Source organism: Pseudorca crassidens, chromosome 21 (genome assembly GCF_039906515.1).
Source record: "Pseudorca crassidens isolate mPseCra1 chromosome 21, mPseCra1.hap1, whole genome shotgun sequence".
Classification (NCBI taxonomy): Eukaryota; Metazoa; Chordata; class Mammalia; order Artiodactyla; family Delphinidae; genus Pseudorca; species Pseudorca crassidens.
In genome coordinates, this window is record NC_090316.1 from 5,705,756 (window position 1) to 5,725,104 (window position 19,349).

Below are 19,349 nucleotides of genomic sequence, written 5' to 3' on the forward strand. Positions count from 1 at the left end.
TAGAGAGGAGCCAGCCTGGGTGCAGGCTGGCTGCCGCCTGAAGCTCTGTTCCCCCAAAGCATCCTGGGGTTCATCTGAGAGCCCCGCACACCTGGGATCCTTTGCTTCAGGCTTTTGAGCAAGAAGCATCATCCTCCCAGTTTCTGGAAGAGCCAGAAATTCACGGGGGAGTTCGTGGCAGGGGGGCCCCGGAGCCGTGCCAGGCTCCCACTCCATCCGGGGGTTCTGCATGCTGCATCCCTTTCTTCTCCCCACACTGTCTCCTCCTGATGTAGCTGATATAGCCTGGAGGAAAGAACTCCACGGCCATAGCCTCCAGCACCTCATTACGCTTGTCTGCGAGGAACTGCAGAGACAGCTGGTAAAATATTTAGCACGATGGAAAAAAACTGCACACGCCATGAACCTGGAAGATAGAACAAGGGGTCCTTACCAAGCACCCCTCGTCTTTTTCTTTAGCCCATCAATTCCTTTCTGGTCCTTTGCCTTGGTTGTTTGCTTTGGTTTCAGTGATTCTCACAGGCAATCTCCCGGGCACACTAAATACCTGTAATAAAAGTGCAGCCCTAAGGTACGAAAAAAATTAGGAAACAGGCAAGGAGCAGTTGTCGAAGGGTATGGGAGTGATGGAGGGTTGAGGAGGGACAGTCAATTAATGGTAAAAAAAAATAAGGGCTTATCTTTCTGAATCCCTAGAGCCCAAAGAAACCCTTCCAAGTCATCTAGTTTATCCTGCGCTTCTCTACACCATATCAAATGATGAGTTACGTTTCTCTGCTACCCCGAAGATCCCCAGCAAAGATTCAGCTCTTTCTGAATAATGAGTTCTGTTAAGTCACATCCCTTACCACTGGAGAAAATTCTTTCTTTCTGATCTAAACCTTCTCCACATCAATGTAACCCCATGATTTACAGTTTCCTTATGACCTGAGGAAATGTTCATACAGCAGTCAGCACCACTGCCCAGGTCTGTGCTAGTCACATAGGGGAGCAGGTGGGAAAAGTGAAGCAGAGGGACTGGGAATACAGGACACGTGAACCAAGCTGCCTCTACCTGTAGGAAGCTTATAATTGAATCATGGTGGTTATGGCACCTGGAAAGGGGTACCATAGAAGTAGTCCCAATCTGAGACCCAGACTCTAGTGCTGGAGGGGTTTACATCTTAAGGGCTATCTCCTTGAGGCTTCTCTTCTTTAATGTCGATCTCCCCAGGTCCTTTAACCTCAGGCCTTACTGGGTAACGTGCCTGAAGTTGTTTCCTTCTTCTCCTCTTGGGCTTTGTCCGACTCTGCGTATCTAAGTTGCAAAACCTCAACCCTACTGAGGTCACAGCCAGAGTCAAGAATTCTTGGCAGTCCTTGCGGAGCAACTGAGCCCTTGCACCACAACTAGTGAGCCTGCACTATAGAGCCTGCGAGCCACAACTACTGAGCCCACGTGTCACAACTACTGAAGCCCGCTTGCCTAGAGCTCGTGCTCCGCAACAAGAGAAACCACTGCAATGAGAAGCCCGCGCACCGCAACGAAGAGTAGCCCCCACTCGCCGCAACTAGAGAAAACCCGCGCGCAGCAACCAAGACCCAACGCGGCCAAAAAAAAACAAACGGAATTTTTGGCAGTCCTGAGTACTCAAGTCCTCTGATAATACCTCAGTCCCTCTCCCATTCTCTCAGCAGTACCATGGGTTGTATTCAGCTTCTGGTCCACTATGACTAGTTCATCCTTTTTCTTTGTGATTGTATATAAGCCATAGCAATCATGGTATAAAGAACCCGGGGCTTAGGAGTTATACTACCTGGGTATCAGAATTGGGCTGGGAATTTTTGCTATTTAACTTTGAACATTTCCCTTTACGTGTAAGATCTCAGTTCATCTCACCTTTAAAATAGATGTGCTGTCTAGAAAGAACCCTCAAAATTCAGTAATCAGAAAACAAACAACCCAATTTAAAAATCGGCAAAAGATTTGAACAGATACATCACCAAAGAAGTTATGTGGATGGCAAGTCGGCCCCTGAAAAGATGTTCAGCCTCATTAGTTATGAGGCAGTGCGAATCAAAACGACAATGAAATACTCCTACACATCTATTAGAATGTCTAAATTAAGGCTAACTGTACCAAGTGCTGGCAAGGGTAGGGACCAACGGGAGGGGCTACAAAGGGGCAGAAGGAAACTTTTGGAGGTGATTTTGGAGGTACATTGTCTTGATTGTAGAGATGTTTTTATATATATATATATATATAAACTTACTAAATGGTACATTTTAAATATGCAGTTTACAGTGTGTTGGTTACACTTCAACACGGCTGTTAAAAATGGTCTATTTTTCAGTCCATCGTGTGAGCCAATTGAATTAGTGCTTTTGAAACTGTTATATTGTTCATATTGTTCATCTGCCATTTGAGTAGGGCATTTCTCTCTCTCTAAATATTAATGTTGGAACAGTGCTTTGGAATCCCTTGAGATCCTGCACTGGGCTATGATCAGGGCTGTTCCAGTAACCATAATTTATTAATTGAAGCTCTCTATGTGGAGGCTTTTAGCAAATCTGAGAGGCAGTTTTAAGAAGCACAGAGCAAGAGACCTGGAGGGTGACCCGTGTCTTTAAAATGTGTGCATTTTTGTGCTCGGAGAAGGGGCCGTGGTGACTCCCCCAGCCAGACACCTGCCTTTGGTACAGGGGTGTGGCGTTTTCCACCTTGCAGAGGTTGCCTGTCCTCTGATGGTGTTGAGGGTCTCAGGCCTGGAAAATTCTGATGCCGCTGTCTTCAAATTCCAGTGTTTTCATCCACATGGGAGAGGTTAGTTGCATTATACACTTCAGATCACTCTTTTTCGGCAACATCCTGTCCTTCTCTCTTGATCTTTATTTATTCCATTTATTTGGGACGTTCCCCTAATTGGCGAATGGATTTGAAGAGCACCTTACTTTTTTTCTTTTACTTGAAGTAGAGGTAGTTTATAATATTATATTAGTTTTTAGTTTCAGGTGTACAGCATAGTGATTTAATATTTTTATAGATTATACTCCATTTAAAGTTATTATAAAATATCGGCTATATTCCCTGTGCTGTACATTACAACCTCATATCTTATTTATATTATACCCAGTAGTTTGTACCTCTTAATTCCCTTCCCCCATCTTGCCCTTCCCTCACCCCTCTCCCCACTGGTAAGCACTAGTTTTCTGTATCTGTAAATCTATTTCTGTTCTGTTAATATTCATTTGTTTTACGGTTCCGTTTCCACATATAAGTGAAAAAGCATAGTGTTTGTCCTTCTCTGTCTGACTCAGTTTCACTAAACATAATACCCTCCAGGTCCATCCATGTTGTTGCCAATGGTAAAATTTCATTCTTTTTCATGGCTGAGTAATATTCCATTGTATCTATGTACCACATCTTCTGTATCCATTCCTCTGTTGATGGACACTTAGGTTGCTTCCACGTCTTGGCTATTGTAAATAGTGCTGCTATGAACACTGAGGTGCATGCAAATTGGTGTTTTTGTTTTTTTGGATAAACAGCCAGGAGTGAAATTGCTGGATCATATGGTAGTCCTATTTTTAGTTTTCTGAGGAACCTCCATACTGTTTTCCACAGTGGCTCCACCAATTTACAAGAGCACCTTACCGTGGAAAACACTCCGTTTTTTCTAACCTCAGGGTATCCCGCGCGTTGTCCCCTCCTGGCACTGGGCACACTTGGGCTGGGGATCTTGTCAGTGTTGCTAATGGAAGGGCTTTGGGTCAGCTGGCCCCTCTGTTTACTGGTAGTAACCTTGGTCCTGACCTTAACCTCCCTGGGCTCAGCTTCTCCATCCACACAACTACAATAGCATCTTCTACCTCAAGAGGCGCCTGCGACGGTTAAATGAGGTAACGCAATATGTCCTTCACCTAATAGGTACTCAGTGGGTTAATTCTTCCCAAACACACAGCTGTCCGGTGCCCCCCATGCTTCGGGGCAGGAGGGGTGGGAAAAGAGCATTTGGTGCCGTGTCTAAACTGCTATTTGAAGAGAGCATGAAGCTGGGCTCATGATACAGAACATCCAGGTTGGGACAAGCAGTATCGCCAGCGGCTGTGACAATCTCTGTCACTGCTTCTGCTGGCCATTGCTCATCACTCAGCGTAATCCCTGGTGTCACCGCCCCCCCCAACACACACATGCTCTTGACATCTGTCCCCGAAATGACCACACGGAAAGGTGAGGGTGGTCCCGGAGCAGAATCTGGGAGCTTCCTCCGGCCTTGGGTGACATTCCCTAAAACAGCGTCAGACTGGGGGGATGAGGGAGACGTAGTAACAGATCCGCGTCTCAGCTTCACTCCGCCTCGCGGCTCCCGGCAGCAGCTGGAAGAGGCTGATGAGCTGGCATCTCAGGACACGCTGCAAGAGCTGGAAACATGCAGATCGGTGATGGGGCATAAATAGCCTCTGCTGAGCTCGTCCTGGCCGTCTCCGCCGGCCCCGGGGCCCACTCACCCGGGCGGTCGGGGAGACAAGAGGCAGGGCGGGAGCGCCATGCAGCGTGGAGCTCCTCACCTCGCCTGGACGTGTGCGCCTCCCGCCTGCCGCCGCAGAACGCGGCCCTCCACGCGCCCGCGCCGCGGGGCTCGGCCGCAGGGGCCTCGTCTCCGGAGATCGCTCCGCGTTACCTTTCGCGTCAGACGCGAGGATGAGGAGGAAATGAAGAGGCCCCACTAGCGGCTGGCGGGCGGGCGGGCGCCAGGGTACGCGCGCCGGAGCCCAGCCGAGCCGAGGCGACCGGCGGGCGCCTGTATTTTTAGCCTGATGCCGCTTAACTTGCTGGCGCTCCGCGCGCAGCCGACCAGATAACGGGGGAGGGGAGCCGGCCGCGGCCTCGGATTTCCGCGCCGGCGCCGGACGATGGCAGCGCGACCGCGCAGGTCGGGTCCAGACGCCGCGGTGAGTGCCAGGCCGGCCCGCGCCGGGCGGGGTCCCTGCCGCCGCGCCCCCTGCCGCGGGCTCGTCGGGCGCCGGCCACCAACTTTCCCGGCGCGGGCGCGGGCGAGGACGCGCGCCAGCCGCCCTACTGTTGCCTCACGTCCGCGGGCGCCGAGGCTTCTAGCGGGATCCAGAGGAAAATTCCTCTGGCCTGGAGGCCGCCGCCGCGGAGGGGCTGGTGCCGGGAGGCGGCCGGACCCGTGGCCGGGCGGCCGGGCGGGCGCGCGGAGGTGCCTGGAGGACAGTCCCGCGGGGCTGACTCTGCGGTGCGGGGCGACCGGCCGCCCCTCGCGGGGACCAACTCGGACCTGCGGGGATGCCCCGGCCTTGGCCTTGGCCGGAGAAGGGCCGCCTCGGGCGCCCGCGGCACGCCTGAGCCCTAGACCTTAGAAACACGAGCGCCCAGAGGTCCAGAGTCAGCGGGAAATGAATGGGGGTGAGAGGGAGCCGGGGGACCCCCCGGCGAGCTGTGCACCGTCCCCATTTTATTAATGGAATTGAGGTCTGGGAACTTGTGCGAGGCACAGCATCAAGTGGCGGAGCGGGGCTTCACGCCAGGTCTGTCCAACGTCAGGGTCCACTGTGGCTTTTCTCACATCCTGCATCACCCAGCCTCCCAGCATGAGGCTGGAAGAGCGCAGGAACGGACGGGGTTTTCCCCAAGGCCTTGTACTTGTGCGGAGAGGTCATAAGAGGACCTGGGAGTCTGGCTTACGCATCTCGTTTCCTCAGTGACACCTTTAATAGCACAACTTTCTGGAAAGAAAAATGAAAGAAACCTAATGAAAGCGCACACTGGGGCCCAGGGTTCACTTCTGTTTCTCTGTCGTCAGTAGCCTAATGCAGGGGCCACACAGGTGTGTGCGGGCGGGCACTGCCTGTTCTTTCTTGGAGGCCCGGCCTGGGCTCCAAGGAGCCCCCGGGCGCTGAGTATGAAGACACTCTCAGATGTGAAGGGCACGTCCCATATACAGGCCAAACGCCGCCTGCTGTACTTGGTCTTCCGGATGTGCTGCAGCCCCTCAGGAAAAGGTCCAGAACCTCTACTGGGAGTTCTGACAGTGACTCTGCCTTTTGCCCATGCAAGACCCTTTGGGAAGGAGATACTGTCTTATCACTGTTTACAGAAATTAATGAGAGCTCAGTTTCCATTCATCTTTTGAGATGAGATTTTGCACTGGGAGACCTTGAAAAAGTCAGTCATGATTTGTTCTGGGAAAACTGAGGCCATCTCAAGCCCCAGAGAAGGCGTGAGGAGGCCCTGGGTTCTCCCACCTGGTCTAAACCTAGACTCCACCTGGCCCCGGTGTTTCGGCAGCCTCCCCTGCCCCTGGGTGCAGGCTTGCTGACGTTTAGCTCCCTGCTTCCGGCGCTCCCTCCCCGGACACTGGAGTCCCCTCTGCTACTTATCTATTGCTATATTCGTATCTGCCCCACTCAGGAAGTGCAAGTTTAATAATAGTCGGGCATCTCAGGTGACCAAGGGTTCACCTCCCTTTTCTGACGAGCAGCCCTGATGAGAACTTGAGTCCCAAGAGGAATTCCATTCCCTTCCTTTCCCCTCTGCTTCCTTCCTCCTGAAGCGAGGGCTGAAGTGGGCACAGCCTCTGAGTGCTGAGAGGCGGAAGGCTCTCTCCGGCCAGAGCTGAACTGGAGTGGAATCTCTGGGCACTAGAACATGGCTAGTGAGGAAGCACTACTTAGATTCCTGCTCAGCCAGGATTCGCTGTGTGACCTCGGACAAGATGCTTAACGTCTCTGTGACCCATTTACCTCATCTGTGAAGAGGAGACAATGAAAGTACCTGCCTCTGGGGATTATTGGGAGGAGCCAGTGAAGTCGTTGGTGCAGAGGGCTTAACACACAGGAAGGGCTTTATAAAGGTGACTTGTTTCATTGTGAAAAGAAGTTCGGGGACATCACGTGGGTTAATCTGTAGGGATGTGGGCGGGGTATGCAATGAGATGTGTGCGACCCCCTCCTCCCCTCAGTGCCGGCAGTTTCCTCAAGGGGAAAATTAGGTTAAAATAAAGCTCAAGATGAGGAAGGGGCAAAGGCGCAAGTGGGCAGCCTTGGTGTGGGTGCTCAGAGGGGTGACAGCTCTCGGTGGTGGTACAGGGTTCAGGGCCATCGTGGACTGATTTTTCTGGACGCAACGAGCGGCTTTCTTTAGCTCCTCTGGTCTCTCCACACAGAGAGGCCTCTCTGAGGCTGCCCTGCAGGGACGGGGCGCTCAGGGAGGGCCGGGGACTCTGGTCCAATTTATCCTAGCGCTGAGATAGTCTGGTTCGTATTTTGTCATTATTGTTGTTTTTCTGGTTGGTATTTACTCAGGTAAATATTCTGAATGGAGCATATTGGATTCTTTTGACTCTCTTTCTGCCCTACTGGGTTACAGGCTGTTCCTAGACGCACCAGGAAACGGCACCTAGGACAGGTCATTAAGTTGCAGGAAACTAAGTTAGAGATTCAGCAGAACAAGATGGCAAGAGTGGGTCTCATATTCCAAAGAGGGCCATTTGCTCTGCAGCTGAAGTATTCTCTGGCACCCAGGAGGTGCCCACTGCATGCCTGTGGAATAGATCACTTTCTAACTCTATCACTTTGCTTGTCAAGTCACGAGGGCAGAGACCTATATTCAGGATTTTTACTCTCTCTCTTTGCCCTAGCAGGATTCTGGACTTGAAACAGGACCTCAGGAAATAAGTTGTAGAATTAAAACTGGGGGGTACACAGTGGAGTGACACCGTTATTACCTATAATCCACCTGTAAGATACCCTGAGGCTCCTACATGGGTCCTGACGACTCTATGCCCAGAGAAGACTGAAAAGAAAATGAAAAAGCCTTAGCAATTGAACTTCACCTCTAACTATCTAGGTGACCTTAGCCGGTCACTTTATTTTTACCATCAGTTTTATCATCAGGGAAGGGAAGGCCTGGGACTGGATGATTCCTTCCTAGAGGCCTGTCTTGGCCTCAACGCAGCAGGTCAGGGTCAGAGCCGGGACCTGCCAGGGACCCTTTCTCTGCCATAGATTCACTGTTTAATTGGGAAAGGCATGGGGCCCCTCCCAGCCCCTACACCTGTCATGGGTTTCCGGTCACCCTCAGGTTTGAAATCGCTGAGAATGCACCTCGGGGTCAAGGGCAGTAGGCAGGTTTTGGCTTGATTCAGGGAGTCCTGGGCTGAATCCCTGAGTGTTAACTAACACAGAACTTGGGCGTGTTATTAACCTCTCCAGACCTCAGTTTTGTCACCTCTAAAATGGACATAATAATTACACCTGCCTCACGGGTTGTGATCAGGATTGAAAGATAGAACTGATTGATATTAGTATTATAATTTCATGGTTCAATTAGACACAACAGAAACTATTGAGCCTTCTTCACCTCATCCAGATTGGGCTTCCCCAGCCCTCCGTGTATCTGCTTGTCTGTCTGTCATAAATATTCTCCTTTGCTTCCTAGATTCAATGCTTTGAATAGTGACAGTGTCCTTAGTTGGTGTTACCTCTATTTGTATCCACCATGCTTAGGTTTTCATCCCACATCCTATGATTGTGGTTTGGACAAGTGGGAGATGTGTCTCTCTCTAATACTCTCATTTTGGGGAAATAATGTACTATATTTTTTTCCAGACAGCTGAGTCCAGACAGGCTTTCTGAACCAGCAGGCACAGACAGACATTTTCAGAGGGACTGAACCTTGAGCCTGATTTTTCTGGGAATCCAGCTCATGAGGAACCAACAGATTAATCCTCGCCTGAGATGGCAGGGACGGGGGCACGGGGCAGCCCTCCGGTGTGAAGATCTGTAAAGCTGGAGAATCTTTCCTGCCCTGGATTAACTGTTTAATTGGTGAAGGTGTGCAGGCCTGCTTTGGTTTCATTGTAGGACGCTGAGATTGTCGGCTGTAGACTTTGAATCTAACATGTTTAGGGACCGTCATCCCTGTGACTGCTCTAACAGGGTACCACAAACCTGGTGGCTTAAAACGGGAGAAGTATCTTCTCTCACAGTCCGGAGGCCAGAGGTCTGAGTCAGGGTGTTAGCAGAGCCACGCTCCCTCCGGAGGCTCCAGGGCAGACTGCTCTTGACCGCTTCTAGCTTCTAGCTTCTGCTGCTTGCCAGCTTCCTTGGCTCGTGGCCGCTTCACTCCGACCTCTCGTGTGTGTGTGTGTGTATGTGTGTGTGTGTGTGTGTGTGTGTGTGTGCGCGTGTGTGTGTGTGTGTGTGTGACTGTGTTCTTCTGTCTTTTGTAAGGACACTTATCACTGGATTTAGGGCCAACCTAGGTAATCTAGGACAATCTCATCTCAAGACCCATAACATAATTACATCTGCGAAGACGCTTTTTGCAAGTAAGGTCACATTCAGAGGCTCCAGGGATTAGGGTGCAGGCGTATCTTGGGGGGCCACGGTTCAGCCCACTACAGCACGTTCTTGGAGGAGGGGAGCTTGGAAGGAGACAGAGCACCCCTGGGTGGATCTTCTGGAGGAACGGCATAAGCCCCCCAACCCCAACCTCCCCCCACTTCACACGTGGCTTGTCACCTGACAGTTCTCACCTGTTAAACTCACCCAGAGTGCACACCGTGTGCGAGCACCGTGCTCCGCGCTTGTGCTGATGTAATAATTATAGTCATGTATAATATTTCTTCTCAGCTTCACAGCCAGGCCTTGTCCCCCTCCCTCCCTGGCTTACAGATAAGAACACAGGAGCAGAGGTACCTGCAGACTGTAGGGCCCCCCTAGACGCAGGGGAGCTGCTCGGAGCCCCTGCAGTTGTCTTCCATTCCCCCAGCTCTCATTCATCTCTAATACAAACCAATGTCCTGGGCAGGGTCTGGATGTGCCTGTAGGTGTCTGAGCCTCAGCATACAGACCCCAAGTGCTTTACTGTCATTCAGGAAAACTGGCGAGGGGCACCTGCCGGCTCAGGTGGCAGAGCCAGACCGCCTGCTGTGCCTCTTCCCTGCTGTGTGAACCTGCACAAGTCACTTGGGCTCTCTGGGCCTCCGTTCCCTCATCTGTAAAATAGGGACGGCAATAGTACTTACCTCTTGGGGATATTTTAAATGACGAAATGCATCTCTGTGTGTGTGTGTTGATACGTATTATATGCCAAGTGCCGATAATGGTTCTGGGCACGTAGTAAGGGCTACGCGCTGTTTACTTAAAAACAAAACCACAGAATAGCACCGAAGAGCTTGCGTGTGGTTCCTGTGGTCTCTCCAGCTGTGACTCAGTGGGTGGGGCCGGGCAGTGCGCTTTGGGCTCCTCAGGAGGAGGGCGGAGCCCGTGGAGGCATCGAGGCAGTGAGACGCCAGGCCTGCTGAGCGGTCACTGGTGGAATGGGAACCCTCTCGAAGGCCGGCCCCTCCCGGGTCCTAGCCAAGATCGCTTGCTCATAAAAACACCAACAGGAAGGGAGGCTGAGCTCTAAAGGCTGCCCCGCACGTGGGCGGAGAGCGGTCTGTCCAGGGGCTCCAGGCCCGTACGCGCCTGGGGACCATGGTGGGCACCTGAACAGGAGGGTGTGCTGGCTGCCGCCGTGACCTTGGCCCTTTTTCACAGCTCTGGGCTTGAATGGATCGTGAGATCTGTGTCACACAGACCCACTCACAGCTTCTCTTTCTCCTCACAGGCCGATGCTGCTACCAGCTTTCTGAGGGCAGCAAGATCAGGTAACTTGGACAAAGCTTTGGACCACCTGCGGAATGGGGTAGACATTAACACCTGTAATCAGGTAAGTGAGATGCAGGGTGCAGGCAGGCATGTGGTCTCTGAAGAGCGGCTCTTGCCTGGTGCCCTTTCCTGAAGGCTTGAATCTGCCTCTGTTCACCTTTTCCCAGTGGCCTCAAACATCCCTCGGGGCTCCCACCCTGCTGAAGGCCCTAACCTTCAGCAGGGCGGGAGTTTGTGGCCCTGCAGCGGCCCAGGGCCCCATAGAGAAGCGCTGGTGCCCGAACAGTGTGGGCTGCACCCGGCTCCATCCCCTGCGGCCTCTCCCCTTAGAAGTCTCTGGCTGGTCCCTGCTCAGTCTTAAAATTTGTGGCCTTTGAAAGTGGGCTGGAGGAAGGGCCTTTGAAGGATGCTGTGTCAGTGGTGACATTCATCTCCTTTGTCCACCAGCGGGCTTTGTGGGTGTGCTGCTGGGCTGAGAAGGAAACAGTGCTGAGGACTTGCTCTGTCCTATGCTGACAGAGACTGAGAACTAGTGCGGCTGAAAGGGCTTCTCTGGATGTTTCTGGTGCTGAGTGACAGGGCTTGGTTTGGAGAGGGGGAGGGGACTGAAAGTGTGCGGGATGGATCGGAAGACAGAGAGTCAGGTTTGGGGCCAGAAATCTAGGCACTGACTGAATAGAGAGCATCTTACTCCCAAGGAGGAGGACAGGGGTGTGGCTAGGGCCGTGGATGGATGACTTTTGTTGTGTTTGTTTGTTTCTGCCAGTTGTTCACGTACACAGCTGATTCCGTTTCTGATTGAGAAGAAAGTTACCAATTGTGACTTCTTAAAAAATCATCTTAACCATTAAAAAAATTGTTCTTAATTGTGGTGAAAAGCACATAACATAGAATCGACCATCTTAAGCGTTTGTAAGTGTACAGTTCAGTGGCCTTAAGTACATCCATGGATGTCACCACACTCCATCCCCAGGGCTCTTTTCATCTCATAAAACTGAGACTCTGCACCCATTAAACAGCAGCTCGCCCTTCCCTCCTCTCCAGCCCCTGGAGACCACCAACCTCCTGTCTGCCTCTAGGAATCTGATTGCTCCAGGTACCTCACGCATAACAGTGGACTCATGCGGTGTATGTCTTTTGTAACTGGCTTATTTCACGGAGCACGGTGTCCTCAGGGTCCATCCGTGTTGTGCTGGACTGGATGACCTTTACAAGCCAGCAGGGGAAATACCAGGAATGCAGCTTAACTTTTCCGCTGGCGGCGTGCCTCTGGCCCCGGCCCCTCAGCCTCACTTTCCTGGCCCTCATCCTACTTAAGGTGTACAATACCCTGTGCCAAGACTCCTTTTGGATCCAGTTGGTCTTCTGTGGTCTAAATCCACAGCTGGAAGATCAGAGAGGATGGGGCGGGGGTGGTGGTGTGATGGGGAACAAGTAGGTGTGTGATACGAAGGAGCAGCCATGGCCGTGAACTTCAGAGGGGAGACAGGCGTGTGGACAGACTTGGGGGTGCAAACTAGATGAGGAGAAGCAAAGCCCCCTTCTGTCATCCCTCCACCCAAATATCCCAGCCTGCGCGCGTCCACAGGCCTGAGGACATTCGAGGTGATTCTAAGTAAACGTACAGCCCTAAAGGTCGCCTTTGGAGAGGTTGACACTCTGGACCCGTTGCTTTCATGGGGAGAGACAGTAGGAGCGAAGTCTGGGGGCCACGGGAGTGTCCTGAGGTCAGAGGGCTCAGGAGAGGGGCTGTGTGAGTTGTCCTTGCGGTGTCGCCAACCACCCCCCAGCCCCGTGGGGACACCCGCGGATGCATCTCTGGGCGGCAGGGATGCGAGTTCTGGCTTCCTTTGTTCAGGCCCAGAAACCCAGCTGAGTGTCCGCAGCGCGCCCACTTGAGACGCACCAGCCCCTCAGAGGCCTTCCAAGGGTTAAGACGCCAGCTCTCAAAGGAGCCACTTAGCAGAAGTGGGGGCAACTGCATGTCCCTAAGCGCTGAGCCAGAGCTGATTTTCCGTGTGAAATTGGAAGATTCTGATGACACCGGGAGGGGCTCGGTCCTGATCGGGCTGCTGGTGGTGAGGCCCCGGCGTGTGGGTGGCCTGTCCCTCTGCCGTTGCTCCTCTAAGGCACCTCCTCGGTTCATCTCAGGCTCCTCGAGCATGAGGCAATATTTGCACTTCATGGACACGCTTTACGATGGGCTTAGCGCCAGAGGAAACTGCTAACTGCTGCAGGCGAGGAAATGATGTGGGGGGCGGGTGTGCGAAAGGAGGGCTCCCCGTGGTGCACAGCCCCTCCTACTGGTTTAGCCCCGCGGCTCCTTCACGCCCTCTTCCAGATCTGGGCCCCGCTGCTCTTTGTCTTGTGCTGCCGCAGGGGCAGAGCTGCAGACCCGCCCAGGAGTGCCAGCATCGCTGGAACCTCCTTCTGTTGTTGACGGGTGATTCGGCTTTTGCTCTGAGTGGAGTGTGTTGGGCGGGGGAGGGGGGAGAGGACTGAACGGTGGGGCGCAGCGGGGCCAGAACTTGAACCTCGGTGAACCTCAGCACACCATCCAGGCAACGCCCTTGCCCTGTGATGCGCACAGACCCGTCCTCCTTATGGGATGAGAGCTTCTTCTTTTTAAAGCGCGCGTTCACTGTTTTGAGAAGATAAAAACAGGCTCTTGTCCTGGGGTCGTGGCTCGAGAATTTGCTTTTGCTTGACTCTTTGGAGCCAGTGGACCATGATAGCAGTAATATGGCAAATGCTGATGCTTATATAAGCAACACGCTTTCAAAGAGTGTGTCTCGTGGAAAGAATGGGAGTTGTTTGCCATCCTCAGAAATAATAACGCTAAGCAGTGTGAAAAGAGGCTTATTTAAGAGACATCTGAATATTCAGGGCAGCTTTCTTATTGCATAGATTATGTCTACTGATTTTGATCACCATGATTATAGTTATAGAAAAGAACAAGTCCACACGCAAGGACACATGTCTACATGTGCCTACGCCAGTATCTTTCCATGAATACCCGCGTCTTTCATTGATCCAAGCATTTTTCCGCCTTCAGACCCGGGTAGCCAGTGTCTCCCTGGATACCTCCTCACGTGTAGAGCTGGGCTTTAGGAAATTAGTGGTTAAAAGAAGAAAAAAGCCATCATCCTCATCGTCTCTGAACTATAGTCTACTGGCTGTGAGAGCCGTTAAATCAAATAATCACGCAAATGGGTCTGCAGACCAAACTATGTTAGGAGCCATGAGGAAAGGCAGGGGGTGTTAGGAGAATGTGTAAGAAAGATGTGGGGGAAAAAAAAAAAAAAGAAAGATGTGGGGTAGGGCTGGAGGTCAGAGAAGACTCCTAGAACAGGAGATACTGAGCTGAGGGGTGAGATGGGGTTAATGAGGGAGGGGAGGGAAGAACATTCCAGAGGCAAGCCTGGAGAGTTTAGTGGCAGCCAGAACGGCTGCAGGCGGAGAGAACAGGGACCCGATGAGGCCGGAGAGGTGACCTCAGGGCTGTGCTGGACCCGAGAGGCAGGGGCAATGGTCAACAGCGGCCAAAAACTGGGTCAGCGTGCCCCAGGGCCCGAGCCCTGTGTGTGTGCATCACGAGTGTGGGCACGTGTGCGCCACCGTTTCCTGCCGAGCCCCACGTTGACCCTCTGGTTGCCGAGTGAGGAGAAGGGTCTTGGGGAGGGACAAGAACGGCAGGAGTGGGGGACTGACCGAGAAGGATGGAGGGATTTCAGCCTTTGCACGCCGGCACAGCTGCATCCGTGTGTCCTGGTAGAGCATCTGGTTAAGGATTCTGCTCTTTATCCTAAGAGCCGAGGGGAGCGACCACAGATTCAAGCACAGGAGTGACAAGGCCGCAGGTGGCCACTGTGAGCACGACAGGTGGAAGGGCCCACAGGTGGATACAGGGAAGCCAGTTATAACAGCGGTCCCCAACCTTTTTGGCACCAGGGACCGGTTTCGTGGAAGACAGTTTTTCCACGGATGGCGGTTCAGGTGGTAATGCGAGCGACAGGGAGCGTATGTGCAACCAGTAGTGCTCCGCGCCCGGGGGTGGGGGACCCCTGGGTTATAAGATGACAGCAGTAGTGCAGGAGAGACACGTCGGGGGCCTGGGTCAGGGTCGTGGCCATGGGGATGGGTGAGTTGGAAGGGGCTGGGAGAGGGGAAGGAGGCTTCCAGGGACCCTGCTGAAGGGTGTCTGGCTTGTGCGGGCCGTGGAGGCTGGCACTGCTCACGGACAGAAGAAGCGGGAGCAGCCTCGGTGTGTGCAGGGCTGGGCGGGCATCCTCTTAGGGAGTCTTTGAGGAATCCAGTGAAATATGCAGTAAGCAATTGCTGTATTTGAGCCTGGGACTCAGATAAGAGGTCCAACCCAGAGAGATATTTGGAAGCCACTCAGCACTCATGGAAGCGGGCGTCGGCGCATGGGAACAGGGCCGAGAGGTGTGTTGAATCTAATCCCCCAGTGTCGTCGTGGGGCTCATTTCACACGTATTTATTAAACACCTTGTTTGTGCCAGGTATCAGGCACTGAGCAAGATAGGCAAAAGAGACAAAGTCTGTGCCCTCGCGACATTTATCGCTGGTGAAGGAGACAGAGAGTTAGCAAGAAAAGGAACATACATAACATCAGCTAATGAGACATCCCATGAAGGAGGGAGGGAAAGGGGCCTCATCTAGAGGGTAGTTAAGGCAGGCCTCTCTAAGGGGATGATTTAAAAAGAAGTAAGGGAGAACCATGTGCTTTCTGGAGGTGAGTGTTCCTGGAGGAGGGGATGTGCTAAGGTCCTGGGGCAGGGGTGAGCTTGGTTTGTTTGGGGAAGAACAAGAACAGTGTGGCTGCAGTGGAAGGATGGAAGGGAGGCATGGTAGGCGGGGAGGTGGGAGAAATTGCCGGCACGGAATCTTGAAGGGCTTTCGGGCCTCGGTGAGGATTTGGATTTTGCTTCAAGGGTGATGGGACGCCTCTGGAAGGTACTCCATCTAACTTAGGTATTTAAGAGATCGCCCTGGCTGCTGTGTGGAGAATCGACTTGGGGCACAGGGACAGAAGCGGGGAGACTTGGGGGGGAAGCTGAGGCAGGGGACCAGGCAGAATCCCGAGGGGGCTCTGAATAAGGGGGGAGAAGGTTGGGAGCGAAGGAAGCCCAGGGACTTGCCCCCGCCAGGCTCACAGGGTTGTCACCCTGACTGTGGTGGTCTCAGCACACACGGCACAGGGCATCTAGGGGCCAGGGGCCCTGACTCAGCCTGGGACCGTGTCATTCTCGCACATGGCGGTGGGCTGGTTGGGTCATGTCTCAGCTCGAAAGCCATTGTGAAGACACAGTTGTCCCCAGGGCCTGAAGCAATGTCCGCTGTCGTCACCCCGATCCCCTCACAGCTCAGCCGTGTCCGACCGTAGAGCATAGCAGAGTCGTCTTATCTGTCGTAGTAGATGCTAAGCGACCTGTGGCGAAGCCCATGGCTGCCTCTGCCCCTCAACACCCAGCACACGACGTGTCATATGGTCGATACTGGCTTGAATAAATGGCTCCGTAATTAGACACACACTAACAGCAGCCTCGTGTGTCCAATTTCCAGAATTATTGCTAGATTACTTACATCAAATTAAAATATTTTATTATGGCGGCCATAGCAAGAAAAAAACATACTTTCTGGGATGCACTCATCGACCTTACGTGCTTAGCAGTTAGCCCAATAAAAAGAGAACGAGGGACCCGCAAGTCAAGAGCCTCTGTTCTCCCGAATTCCTAGAATTGCCCGGTCTACATGGGGCTCCACTGGGAACGGCCAGCTCTAACTCCAGGGGCGAAAAGCCTCACTACTTTAGGTTTCTGCTGTTCTTATGACGCTCACAAACCCTGGCTCATTGGCCTTCCTGATAGGAATAAAGGAAATTTCACTCCTACAGGAGAAGCCTTGTCTGCAGTGCTGGCATAAGGCAAAGAGTTAGAAGAAGGGTTTTCTGGAGCATCCCAGGCAGCCTCCATCCCCTTAGCCTGTCTTATTCTTCTCCATGGTACTTACTGTTGCCTGACTTGCTATGCGTCTGGGTCTTACTGTCTGTCTTCCCTGCTACAGTGGAGGCACCTCGAAGGGAGAGGACTTTGCTTTATTCAGCACTCCTTGTCAGGATTCTGCCTTGCACGTAGTAGGTGCTCATAAAATCAGTCAGTAGCTCTCCAGTCTGCTGTAACCACTAATGATGAAGCCTTATTTATTTGACGCTTAGCCCATGTAGGAACTCCATCTAAGCACTGCCACTTTTTCTTTTTGAGTTTTAAAAATTTATTTATTTATTTATAAGTTTTTATTGAAATATAGTTGATTTACAATGTTGTGTTTGTTTCAGGTGTACAGCAAAGTGATTTAGTTATACATATATATATTCTTTTTTTACACTCTCTCCCATGATAGTTTATTATAAGATATTGAGTATAGTTCCCTGTGCTATACAGTAGGTCCTTGGTGGTTAGCTCTTTTGTATACAGTAGTGTGTATATTTTAATCCCAAACTCCTAATTTATCCCTCCCTCCCTTCTACTTTGGTAACCATAAGTTTGTCTTCTATATCTGTGAGCCTATTTCTATTTTGTAAGCGAGTTCATTTGTATCTTTTTTTTTTTTAGATTCCACATATAAGTGATATCATATGGTATTTGTCTTTCTCTGTCTGGCTTACTTCACTTAGTATGAGAATCTCTAGGTCCATCCACGTCGTCGTAAGCAGTGCCACTTCTAAGAGCAGCGTGAAATAGTCCCTCTTAGGATAATGACTCTCCTGCATGATGGTGCTTCTGGCACCAGCCACACTCATCAAATACATGGCAGTGTTTGCTGCCGTATCCAGAAGCTCGACCATCTGAGCAATCACAAAAACATAAACAATTTCCGACACAGCCCACGAGAGCATGTGAAACCATGCTAGTTCCATTGATGTTCCCTAAATTTCCACATGTGCCTTCCACATGCACCCAGCATTGCTGGGTACTTGTTTATCTTGAAGGTGAAGGGTTTTCAGCATTTCAAATAAATGGTGCACCTGAACAAGAGCTACAGAATAATCTCTTCTACAGCAGCCAAATGCCAAGTCTTTTGATCAGGATTTGTGATAATTGCTACCTTTCCAAATTATAGTCTTAGAACTTAGAGGAGATCTTGGCATTCAACTCTGTGTCACTTTATAGCTCAGAGAGCTGAGGTCTAGAGGTTACTTCTGAATATCTTCTGAGCTTTATAACTTTGGATTTGGAGAGATGGGCTGGCAAAGACCCCCTGAAGTTTCTCTGCTCGTTCAGGTACTCAACAAACATGTATGTTTACATTTTTCTTTTAATTCATTTTTTTCCTTTTTCAAAATGCATTTTATTTTCTTGAAGTAGAGTTGGTTTACAATGTTCTGTTAATTTCTGCCGTCCAGCCAAGTGACTCAGTTATACACATATATATATTCTTTTTCAGATTCGTTTCCATTCTGGTTCATCACAGGATATTGAATAGAGTTCCCTGTGCTACACAGCAGGACCTTGTTGCTTACCCGTTCTCTATACCATAGTTCTATAAACATGTATTGAGCACTTAGAACACCCCCAGGACCTTGGGAAACACTAAATTCAACCATGCCCTGCTCTCAAAGAACTTGGAGGCCAGTGAAGAAGTCCAGCTTGTAAACAGAGGGTTACAGATCCAGCGCCATCCAGAATGAGGCTGTCCTCATTCACTTATTCATCACTCAACACATTTCTTGAGCTGCTCTACTAAGCCACGTGCGAGCCACTCACAGTGAGTGCTCCGCTATCACTTCTAGTCTGGGGGTGGTGGCTGCGGTGAGTCAGAGAAAGCCCTGGAAGGAAGAGTGGGAGTTTGCCAGGGAAATTGGGAACGGGGAACTGCAGCGGGAAGGAGCAGACTGTGCAGAGGCAGGGGTGGCCAAGGGCACAGGCAGTGGGGATGTTGGTGAGCTTGGGGTACATGAAATGTAAGAGGGGAGGATGGGGTGACCAGGCTAAGGAGGGTGCATCTGGATCAGGGCCAGTATGGAGGCTGTTAGTCTTCTCTGGCATCATCTTTTTTTTTTTTTTTTCGGCCGCACTGCTCAGCACGCGGGATCTTCGTTCCCCGACCAGGGATCGAACCCGGGCCCCCCTGCAGTGGAAGTGTGGAGTCTTAACCACTGGACCACCAGGGAAGTCCCCTCTGGCATCATCTTTTGCTTAGGAACTGCTGACAGGTGTAGAGATCATGTTCAACTACACTGTTCCCTAATTCTACCTGCACCCCCCAACTCACACAGAAAGCCTCTCGATACGTGGTATACCATACGATCACATGGTAACGTTAAGGCTTCTGGAAATGTGCTGTTTGTCGCAGCTCTGGAATAGTGAAGAAGCAAGGGGAAGGGTGTGTGATTGCAGCCCCCCCATGTGGGAGAGTGGTGGTCTGGGGTGTGCAGGTGTACAAGGGGAACACTAGACGCCCCAGAGCCTGGTTCCAGGGACTCTTCTGGAGCTCCGGTTCCTGCTAGAAAAGGTACTAGTGAAAAAGACAGAACCTGAAAACCTCCTTCCCCTGAATTATTTTAAATAGGTAAATGACTTCTGCATCGTGGCAGAAATGAGCTACTTGGTGTTCCTCTTGCTAGTTACAGTGGCTAATTTATAGTTGGAAAGGAAGTTGATTGCCTG

General features: G+C 51.6%; 1 protein-coding gene across 15 annotated transcripts in view; it reads left to right on the top strand.

The window, feature by feature from the left end:
• The window catches only part of ANK1 (ankyrin 1), a 214,031-nt gene that overhangs the window by 111,071 nt on the left and 83,611 nt on the right, over positions 1 to 19,349 (top strand). For 13 of the 15 annotated variants that reach the window (XM_067721829.1, XM_067721826.1, XM_067721831.1 and 10 more), the window contains exon 2: positions 10,619 to 10,720. In XM_067721829.1, the coding sequence (XP_067577930.1) occupies positions 10,619 to 10,720 (102 nt within the window). Of the gene's footprint in view, positions 1 to 4,331; positions 4,933 to 8,817; positions 8,836 to 10,618; positions 10,721 to 19,349 lie in introns of those variants that run through there. The other 2 variants (XM_067721819.1, XM_067721824.1) reach the window with 2 other exon arrangements.